This window comes from Lycorma delicatula, chromosome 12 (assembly GCF_047948215.1).
Source record: "Lycorma delicatula isolate Av1 chromosome 12, ASM4794821v1, whole genome shotgun sequence".
Lineage (NCBI taxonomy): Eukaryota > Metazoa > Arthropoda > Insecta > Hemiptera > Fulgoridae > Lycorma > Lycorma delicatula.
Window position 1 is genome coordinate 30,359,448 of NC_134466.1, and position 12,331 is coordinate 30,371,778.

Consider the following 12,331-nt stretch of genomic DNA (forward strand, 5'->3'; position numbering starts at 1 on the left):
ACAGCATTAGCACCTGCAACCAGGCAAAATGAAACAGAAATATTAGAATTTTACCGGTGGTGCAAGACTTTTCTTGCACCTATATTATATCAGCTGTTCTTTTAACAGAATCTAATTGAATATTTCTCAGAATTTTACTGTTAATGTTTTTACAACTTTATTTTTTCATTTTGTAGGTTTTGATACAGATGGTCTTTTACCTCCGGTATGGCAAGGGGGAGAGTCTGAAGCTTTAGCAAGACTGGAAAGACATTTAGAACGAAAAGTATGTATAAAGAATTTAACTGAATTGTACTGTTTATTTATTAACAACGGTACAAAGGCTAACTGTCCGCTCCATATAATAACATTATTGACATTCAATAAATTTTTCAGCTTAGTTAATTTACAACTAACTGTACTAAGTAAACTAGATGTAGAACTAAGAATAGATACCAGTTTTAATTATTCATTTACTGTGGCTGTTCAGCAATTATTGACACAACTTTACAACATGAGATAAACTATCAACCACCTCATCCGCATTTGCACAATTGTACAAATATTGCTCATTTGATCCAGATAATACCTTAAAAATCTCATAAAAATTACCTTTCTTGAAAATAAAATACTCAAGAGTAATTGGTTTATGCCTAGGTAATTGGGGGCGCTTCAAGTGAGAAGTGATAGCTAGATGAAGAATATTCTCCATTGTCAATGGAACAGATTCACGTTCAATTTTCAAATAGATGCTACTAAGAATCAGATCTAAAGTATTTCCATGAACATTGTTAATCTAATTACTCGTATAACATTTTGGAACAAAAAATGTCATAAAATTACCAATTTGTTTACTTTTGTTAGAACCGCAACAAAAATTATAGTTATGATCTACTACACCAGCCAGGTTAAAATCTCCAAATACAATATTATATTCATTCTATAATTGAAAATAACTTTCTTTCATACCCAAAAATTTATCATAATGACTTAATAGAGCAGATGGATGAAAGTAAACAACTAAAAAGTTAATATTGTATATTTTCATTTCCAGATATACTTGTAACATGTCAAATTTGTCATCAACAGTGAATGAATTAAAGAGGTCTTGAATTTAGATTGATAAGTAATCAAGATCCTACCACCGTGACATACTCATAACCGTTTGGTTTCTATCACAACAATAAATGCAATATCTATGATCAAATAGTTCACTTCATTAAAACTACAATTCAGTTTGGCTGTCAATCAAAATGATTATATCATAATTCATAGAATAAAGTGATGCTATAGATAAATCTAATTTAGTTTATAATCCATGAACAGTCTGATAATAAATTGAAAGATTAAAATTATCGATTACTTCTATATCAAATTATACTACAACTGTGTAACTATGATACAACAAACTTACTTGTGCTCTCCAAAAACACCATTAATACGTTTTATCAAATAAAAATTAACAGCACAATTTTCTCAAATCACTTTCACTAGATGTTATCAGTTTTACTGTTTGTTCAAAAGTTTATTACGATCATCCACCTTATTACAACACAATTTAAGAGAAGCACCCAAATCCTGTTCCATTCTCCTTTGACACCCAGTCAGTCTTCCTTCAAGTTCATCAAAAAGCTGCTTAATTGTTTTGTAATCTATTGTTTTTAACATGACATCCTTACTAACTACCGTTACTGGTTCCAAAATTGATTGGGGCTGTAACTGCCCTTACGTTCACATTTGCACTCACTACAAAACCACCAGAGATAAAAATTCTAACGTCCTTATCAGGAGCAAAACATATTTTGAATAATATTTACACATTTTACACTCAACTTCTTTATCCTTCAAATTGCTATAAACCAACTTTAAATACTTATTGCAATTACTCATGATTTAACTTTTACTGTAAGCTCTATGATTAATATTAAACCAGGAGCTCAGTATGTACTGAGCAAATATATATATATTCTTCTTTTTTTAAAATTAAAACTACAAGTTATAGGATTTAGTTTCTTAAATTGTGAATTTATTTAAATTATTTACACTGACATCAGCTTTTTTATATGGAAGATTTTCTTAAAATGTTGGAAAGGCTTTGATGCTCAGATACACAGAACTGAAAAAGTTAAGCTGGATTCTTCAAGAGTTCACCATAACCTTAATAGCACAAGTGTTGGCTGTTCATGTTGGGGCATGGCAATTCTTGGTTGAATTGGAGTGGAATTATTAAGGGCAAATAAGGAAACCACAGTTGCGATCAACTTTGTAGTTCATCCTAGCGGGCCTGAAAGTTGGAGCTGAAGTAGGAGATTAGAGGTTAAACAAAGCTCTTGAACGGACCAAACCTGAGGTACTCTGGGATATATATTTTGGTGTTTGCACTCCAATCAATAACTTATAGTTGCTATCAAAACATGGTGATGTACTGAGATTAAATCATATTGTAAGTGGGCACATACATTACATGGCAATAGAATTAGGCACAGGGTCTTCATGCTTCTGCAAATTTTGTAGAGTAGTTCCTGAGGGCTCGTGGTAGAGCTAACAGGTGTCCGATGCCTTCAGAGAAGGCTAAGACAGGGCAGTATTGACTGAATGTCTTCCAAGGCATTCATATCAGTGGCATCTCACCGAGACAAGCTGATGACTGTGGAATCTTGATCAGTTGAAGGGAAGAAGATGTCTTCTGATAAAACCAATAATGGCTAGCAACGGACAGGATGATGTGGCAATGGACATGTTACAAGGCGGGTGTTCTTCTCCCTCGTGGGGAGGGGATTGAGATGTTCATGTTGGGATATTCCTACCCCCCCTCATTCACTTGTTTTCCATTTACTATGCCTGTAAATCTGCAGTCTCAATCTTTTTCCATCTACTACAAATAATAAAAAAACAAACAATAAATAATAAATGCATTTGTTATTACTACAATACAGCTTTCAAAAAGATCCAATGTCTATTTATGTTAAATTTGTGGTTTTTGTGGTTCCTACGTACACTTTAAAAGGTTTTTTACTTATAGTGAAATAAGTTGATATTTTTTGATTAGAAAATTGTTTGTTTTTTTTTTAATTTATTACATTTTTTATTACAGACATTTAGTTATTTTACTATATAAAACATCTTTAATTTGAAAAGTTTTCTTTTTCCATTTTAATGTTATTTCTTTCTTTATTTATTTATTTAGGCATGGGTTGCATCCTTTGGTCGTCCTAAGATGACACCACAGTCACTATTGGCAAGTCAAACTGGTCTTAGTCCGTATCTTAGGTTTGGTTGTTTGTCAACTAGATTATTCTATTATCAACTAAATGATCTTTATAGAAAGGTAAGTCAGAATTTTATTTTTATTGTTGTATTTTAAATATATATATATATATATATATATATATATATATATAAAACAATTTTTTTTTTAACAAAAACAATCATCCATTAATTTTATTTAAATGTATATATAGCTTAGCTTGTGGTGGTTTTTAGAAGCATAGTATTTTATCATACTATTTTTTTTTTAAAATCGTTTTCTTTATTCCATAGCTTTTAGGTGCTATTTTAATTGGCTTATATCATTGTATATTATTTGCTCTCTCTACCATTTCTTTGCAAATACTTATTGCTTAAATCCTTATCATGGTTTTATTATTTGTTTCATACTATGTTGTTAATGAACTTATTTTAAGGAGAATCATTGCCTTTACTTGTATATACTATAGCTTCTCTAGTATACACAAACATATTTTGTTTTTACTTTGCCATTATTTATCTTTTCCAGTTTTTCTTCCAGCTATACAGTAAATCTTATTTATTAATATATTTATAAAAATAAGGAAATTTTCATATCACTGGTAGATATAAGTTACACATAGAGGTTTTTTCAGTAAATAAACATACAATATTTATTCACATAAGTCCTGCAGCATTTTTCATGATTTCCTATTTAAAATTTCAGGTTCGGCGCTTATTTGAATCATTATAGTGATTGAATGAGTATTACTGCATGAACAATGTATTATATTCAATTAAACACAATATAATATCATTAAATTTTATATCTGAAATGTACACTCATGAATTTGGAATGAACAATCTTAAAAGTAGCATGGATTTACTTTTTAATTAATTAAGAGTAATGTTTTTTCATTAGAAGATCATCATTAGCATTGAAAACATCATTCACATTATCATTATTCAACATTACATCATCCTCACATTCATTACATGAAAAATCCTTATTCTCATCAAGTTAAAATTCTTCCCTTTCCTGGAGCTCAGAGTTTTGTAAAATGTATTTCTGTTTTAAAAAACACTGATTCACAAACAGGAAAAAGCTCATGAACAAAAAACAAAACAAGAATTGTATTCACAAAAACTATTATTTTACACGCTGGTGTTATGTATGACTGTGACTATGAAAGGTTATACAAAAACAGGTACAACACACATAAAACAAAGATAAATTTTGTTGTGATATCCACCTCTACGACTAGAGGAAGAGAACAAGGGTTAATATTGTTAAATCTCTATTATTAGTTCTTTATTCTGTAACATAATACGTAAAATGAAATGTACTGAATGAAAAAATTATTTTTTCTTTCTCATTAATCTTAAAAGTAGCCTACAGTTCTTAAGTGGTGTGACAGGACTTATGTGGATAAATATGGTTTACTAGCATTCCCATTGCAGCTTCACCCATGCTATGTACGTATAGAACTTCAAAAATTGTAAATAGTTATTTAGTAATTATGTGTGGGCTGTTGCTCTCAGAATTATCACTATTCTCATCTTACTAGATGATTAATTTGGATGAATAATAACAATGGTTCAGTAAAATAAAATTTTATAAAACTTGATAAAATAAGAGAATTATAAAACTTCAGGGTAAATTCTATTCTCATTTTGTCACCCTTTGGTACCAACATTATTTGGTCATTAGGATTTCTGAAAAATCATACATATAATTGACCATGAAAAAAATATTATGAATGGGTATCCACTCCGACATGATTAAAAATTTGGCCTTGCAACTTGTTAATAGTAACAACAAAAGAAACTTTGACAGGGAATTGTTGATGTTTAAATTGAAATTATAGATATATAGGGATCATAAGGATTCAATTAATAAATGCAGTTTCTCCCGTTGCTATCCCAGTAAGAATGTAGCGTCAATAATGTTGTTATTTATTGCTCAAATCTGTAGTCTAGTACCATTATACAAGATTGGGAGGTTGAAGGTTACATAATAGCATTACTGGAGAACCAACTTTTAATTTCAGCATATGAGATGGAAATCATCCTTAAATTTAGTAAAACACAATAATTTTTTGAGGAAATCTGTATTGATATTGAAGTTCAGTATTCATGTATTTTTTTATTTATTTATGATTTGTAAATTAGGAGATTGGTGAGTTTTGAACTAAACACTCTGGGGTCATAAGAAAGCTAAACTTTAAATTTGTAATGATTGTTTCAGTAGTTCTCACAGTTATCGGGAACAAAATAAAAAGACATTATTTCTTCATATAGTAATGAGATATTTTAATAGTCTAGCAAATATAATTAGCAGAATATAATTATTTACAAAAGCTATTTTTTCCACTTTAGCTTTTCAAGCTTTTGTGCTTTATTCTTTCCTTTATGTTTAGAACTTACCCAAAGATGTACTTCATCAGAATATTTATGCGAAAATTTATATTAAAAGCATTGTTAAAATATTAAAAATGAAGAGGGTATGTTTACCATCTTAGTTACTTAGTCCTAAACGTAGAGAGAGAAAAGTAAGTGGAAAAATGAGTTTTTATAAATAATGGATATTTTAATTTATACAATTACTAACTTAAAAATTCTGAATTTCTTCAAATATAAAGCAAAAAGTTTTTGTATGAATATAAATGATTAAATATTGAGAAAAACGATATCACTAAAAGCATTTTCTTCAAAAGTTGTATTCTTATGAAGAACTTTAAGGAAAAAATTAGTTTTATGCTCTGTAAAAGCTTGTTTTATACAGTTGCAGTTTATAACAGGTACATCAGTAAAAAAGGTAATTTTAAAAATTTACTTTCATTTGTTTTCCTCTTAATAAAGAATTTTTACTACAAACTGGCAGTTTATTTTAAAGTATTAAACATATTAACTTTTAAAGCATTAAATTCTGAACACACATCCTGAAGGTGACCACCATTTCAATCCATACATTCTGCAAGTTAGTTTTGTATGTTTTCTGTCATATGAAGTATCTAATCCACAGGAATTGTAGTAACTTCGTGACATTTTTTTTCTTTGTGTTCTTCAAAGTTGCATAGAGGTAGATCTCTGAATTCCTTATTCTTAAGTAATCATATAAAAAAAAACCTCATGCTGAAATCTAGTAATCTCACATGCCCAGAAATATTGCCATGTCTGGAGATAACATGGTCTGGAAACAATCATTTAACTACACTCACTGACCACTTAGATGAGTGACCATTTGTACCATCCTGTTGAAATAGTGTGTCTGGATTGATTTTAGATTTCTCTCCTAATTGAGGAAAGAAAAATTCCTTGATCATTCAGGCATCTTGCTTTGACATGACACTAAAAGTATTCCTATCATTGTCCTCCAAGAAATATGAGTTGATAATTACAGAGGATCTTACTACAGACCATATTATTTCACTATAGTTAGTTGATCTAGATTCTTTTCATTAGAATTACATTTCCATAAGTGGAAATGCAATTCATCGATCATTAACATATTTTGAAAAATATTTTCCTTCACGTTTATAAGATTCAAAAGTTGGTGATAAAAAGTTAATACAATTAAATCTATCAGCCGGCCTCCATGGCATGAGTGGTAGCATCTCGGCCTTTCTTCCAGAGGTCCCGGGTTTGAATCCCGGTCAGGAGTGGGATTTTCACACACGCTACAAACCATTCATCTCATCCTCTTAAGCAATACCTAATGGTGGTCCCAGAGACCACCATTTTAAAAAAAATTAAATCTATCAACATCAGTTTAATTCCTGCATTTCTTAAATTTTATATAGATGCATGTGTAAACTCTTATGAAAAATATTTCAAACAGTTGTTCAACAAGCTAAGTGAAACTGAACGACAATGCTCACATGTTCAGAGCTTTGTAGCATTGCAGCAATTATGCTATCTTTGTTTTCAGGTGTATATTTTTGTGTTTACCAGGAGGCTATTTTTTAATGCTGTACTGTGTCTTAAAAATTCTGCATTCACACATTAATGGCATGAATTGACTACTCTTATGTTATTCCAGTGATATTGAAGTGGCTCAAAAAAACCATTGTGTGCTATAAAAATTATGTTTGCTTTTGAAGGGTGCTTTAATCACAAATGAACACTGTTTACCTTTCCAGTGCTCTTGTCATAACTAAATGACGTAGAAAGTAAATTTATGTTTATCAGAGGTATTAGGAAAGAAATGTTAATATTCTTCTGTATAATAACTTTTCTTCATTATGAAGAAAATCTATTAATTTGTATTTAAGGACAAATATCTAAATGGTGCATCACTATTTTCATATTAAATTGTTTATAGTTAGCTTAATTGTATTCTTTTTTTTTTAAATTATACTATTTTTAGTTTTCATTTAGAGAAAATTTCTTTTTCTTCTCATACTGAACCATATATTTTAATTATTCTTAATTTTTATAATTTGAGATAGTAGTTTTTCAATGAATTAGAAAAAAGCTATGAAGAAAATAAGTATTTCAAAAAATATATTTATTAGAACTAGTGGTCATCAGAAAAAAATATGTTTGCTTCATAGTGCTTCAGGAACACTCAGTTAGTTAACTGACATAGATGTTGTTGTAGTATTTGTACTCATATATTGATTATTTGTTACTTTCATTAAGAATAAAGGATGCATTTGGATGTCTTTACATAATACTTAATTGACTGTTGTTACAGATATATTATTCGATGACAGCTGTATAAACAAATTTCTATTGTAAAAATTTACTGTTAAATCAATCTGAACAAAAATATTAAAAAACTGAAAATATCACCAAACAAAACTAGTCTTCTGCCAATCTCTGTGGTGGAGTGGTAGCACTCAGCCTTTCACCAGGAGGTCCAGAGTTCAAATCCCAGTCAGGCTTGTCATTTTTTTTATCATATATGCTACAAATTTCCATCAGTTGAGCTCGTAAAATTGTCTTCTAAAAGAAATAATACTAGCAGAATAAACTGTATTTGCTATGATAACTTGTTAATAAAAATGTATTCATTTTTTGTCATTATTTCAATTTTATTAACTTATTCATTGAGAAGTTCTATTTATATATTTTTTAAACAATTTTAATTATATCTAGGAAGATGTTTACATTAAAAGATTTGTGGTAATTACATAATTTTCAGTTAACCTTTTTTTCACTGAATAAAAAGAAAAAGTCAATTACTCACTCTATTTTTTTACGAAAACTATTATCAGGTATTTAAAAATGTAATTTTTCAAATTTTTTCTAATGAAAATGTAGGAGACACATATTTTGAAAATTTAATCTAGATTTGATTGTTGAATTGCTTTTGAAAACTTTTTGTATGCTGAGTAGCTGACACTTATTGTTATAAAGCAGTCATTGAAAGATTAATTATTAATTAATGATCATTATTATTTTCAGTTGTAGGATGACCATTAGTTTATATGTAAAAAAAAAATGAATATTACAAATGTTTTAGTTTTATAATGATAAGTCTTCCATAAAAATGTTATTCTATATTTTTAAGATATACTATTTAATTTTAAATACTGTAGAATATCTGACAATTGTAGAAGGGCAGCTAAAATGTAATACACACTGGAAGGCAACAGGAGAACAAAATGTCGCTAAAACACAGGTGTTGCCATCTTGTAGTTTCATTCCTCAAGTTATGAAATGACTTAACATTCCATAAATTGTTGATCTACACTCTCTCATTTTCTGTCATTGTTATGGAGAATTGACATAGCACCTGGTATGTCAATGTGTCCAATATGATGTGCATTGATTAGATTTTTAATAGTGAATGCTAGTGACATTCATCGTTAACTAAAACCCATTTATGGTGAAGAAACTGTTGATCAAAGTACTGTGAGAAGGTGGACAATAAAATTTCAGCTATTAGAAGTTATATTGAGAATGAAACTCATAGCGTCAACGAGTTTCTGTGACTGATAAGGAGCACCAAAAGAGGGGGATGAATTGATTTAAAATGATCGTAGCATCACACAATAGAGGTGCAGGTTTTGTGTTTGACAATCTATGAAACTGATAATTCTACAAAACGGAATGCTCCACCACATAATCATGAAGTGTGGTTCACAATAGCTGAGGTTATTGTGAATTTATATTCACAAAGGCTATTTGAACTTATTTCATACCCACCAGATTTAGCCCACAGCAATTTTCACTTCTGTGTAGTTGTAAATAATGACCCATTAGGAAAATAAATGTAAATTTTAGCAAATAAAATATACTTAATGCCATATATTTCATTTTACTATCTCTTTTCATTTGCAAGTTATGAGCGACAGATCATTACATTTCAGCTATCCTCATATATTTTTACCTTGTCACATTATGTTCATGTACTGTTAACTAAATCAGTAATTGTTTAATGATTTTTTAACAGTAAATGGGCTTATTTACATAAGAAGTTAATTTGTGTCTTCTTTTAGCTTTTGAATGAGTTTAAACAAAAAGAGTTTTATGTAATTCTTGTTGCTTGAAAACATAGAAAATTGTTTAATTACATAAACAATATTACTGACTATTCATCTTAAAAATACGTTTTTAAATAGTTTTAAAAAAATTTGGAACAGAAGATTATTATTTGATAATATATAACACAAAACAAAAAGTATATATGTAATTTCATCAAAACTGAGTTTGCATGCCGAACATTAAATGCAGGAAAAAATTCCCAATCATTGTTCAACTTTTTTTTTACCTTTCTTCACTTCTTTCAAGGTCAAATTTCAAAAATATAGAAATAGGTTTTTAGATATTCAGAGATGAAGTTGCACAAATCAAAAATCAAGTTGATATCTTCACTTGTTACCAAGAAATTAAAAAAATAGAAAATTAATTTGGACTCAATTTTAACCCATTCAAGTTGGAATTTCAAAAAATCCTTTCTTAGTGTACACTTACACTGTAAGAAGAATGTGTGTACAACAAATTTTCATCAATTTATCTTCAGTAGTTTTTGTTTGGTACTGATTATGAATCAGTCTTGACATGTTTTATATATATATATAAATATATACATTATATATATGTTGTAATTCTCCCACTACACTTCTTATCAACATCTGTCATAGGTTCATGCATTGCATAAAGAAAAAATGAGCTACACTATACAGTGATTTAAGAATAAAATCACAAATTAAAAATATTCAAATAGCATTTATAAAATAACTAGCTGACCCAGCAATGCTTTGCTATTGCTGGGTAATAGTTAAATGAATGCAAATGAAAGTTTGATAAAACATTAAAAAACTGGACATTAGAGAACTTTAAACAAAATTTAAACTTTCCCATCTTCCCTTTTTCTCTTTCTCCCTATTTCCCTTTTTCCATTTTCACAAAAATATTTCTTTTCACATAATTAACATATATTCTGAATATGAGCCAAATTAAACCATAAATGCAATTTTTCCAAATATCTCAACCACAGCGCCACCTAGACATTCCAATTTTTGCAAAAATATTTCTTTTCACCTAACTAATTTATATTTTGAATATGAGCCAAATCGGAACATAAACACAATTTTCCAAAATATCTCGACCTCAGCACCACCTAGCGGGTCCAAACTAATTCAGAAACCTTCGCGGGCGTGTGCACAACTGACTAGAGTTTCATCGCAATTGGATGAATGGTATAGGAACACATACAGGACAAACAGACAAACAACAAAGCTTCATTTATATATTTAAGATTAATTATAAATTAAAGTAAAATTAAGTATACATTTTGATGATTAAGCAGTCATCATCTGTAGATACAAGATACCGGAAAATTAATAAAATTAAATAAAAAAATAAAACTATGATGAAAACTAATATAAAAAGAATGTTGATAAAAAAAGTACTTATGAAGCACTAAAAAAAATTGTTTGTATTTATATCAATTAAATCTAAAAAAGGAATACATAAAAAATTGAACTTGTTGACTATAAAATTGTATATAATTTTTTAGGTATTCGTATTGAAAGTGGAAAAAGTTTAGCTCAAAAAGAGTCAGAGTTCTAATACATTCAACTTTTGTATTTTAAGTAGCTTTTGTACTTTTAATTTTCAGTTTAGATTGTCATCTTTAAAGATTAATATTTAATTTTTAGACAGCAGTCTAAACTCCCTTTTTTTATGCTGTTTTGTAAGTACTGCTTATTCAATGGTTTATTATTATTACTGTCAATATATTTCCTTTATTTTTCAATTTTGTTTTAATATTTATATTTTACTTTTGCAAATTCCTCTAAATCTATTAATAGTGATATTTAACAGCTGAAATGTGTATCATTTCATTTGGTTACAGTAGAATGTTGGTTGTGAGTACATTGTACATTTGTGGTAAAAGCATTTTTCTGAAAACTGATTGTTATGAAGCTGCATAATGAGAATTTTTCAACGCTTTGAATTTCATCAAGATCTATTTTCATCGGCTTCCACTGATTTCTTAGAGTTGAAAATGTTAAAGGACTTGTTTACTATTAAGTAAAAACCATGCATTCCCATTAAAAAATATTTGAATGCAGAAAGCAGTCTTATATTTCATTCTTATCTTGTCCACAGTTCTCTGCTTGATGAATTCTTTGTTATTGTGCCTATCTTATTGTATTTTGGGTAAAACATTGAATAGATTTAAACTTTCATCCATACAAGTATCACACGGTCCAGGAGTTGGAAATACAATGATTTTAATGGAAGGTTTATATTTGCTACTGTTTATTTCAGTATAGATATGACTGATTAAAAACTTTCACACATGGCTTGGGTTTTTAATATCTGTTCACTACTGACACCAGCCCTGTCCTAAGTATGATATTTAGGAAGTAATCGCTTAATCCTAAATGACCAAAATACATTGGTAACATAGGTATTTGGGGCTTGGGAAAATTTGGTGATAAGTGTGAATGTAAATTACTCTGTAAAATAAAGAAAAGTGATTTAGTTTTTCCTTAAAGAAAATTAATACCCTTTAGTTCATCTTAATTTCATCTATTTTCTGTATGCATCTTTAATCTATCACATAATCTTATTATATTTTGCTTATCTTTATTTATATTTCATTCTGCTTTTTACATTACATTTTAATATGATTAAAAATTTGTTATTATTATTTATATTCGCT

The 12,331-nt window shown here is 28.8% G+C and overlaps 1 protein-coding gene across 1 annotated transcript in view; it reads left to right on the top strand.

Moving 5' to 3' along the window:
- LOC142332831 (cryptochrome-1-like) overlaps positions 1–12,331 on the top strand; it is an 82,003-nt gene that overhangs the window by 34,561 nt on the left and 35,111 nt on the right. Inside the window, exons 6-7 of the mRNA XM_075379453.1 lie at positions 177–265; positions 3,167–3,307. Coding sequence (XP_075235568.1) covers positions 177–265; positions 3,167–3,307 — 230 coding nt within the window. The remainder of the gene's footprint in view (positions 1–176; positions 266–3,166; positions 3,308–12,331) is intronic.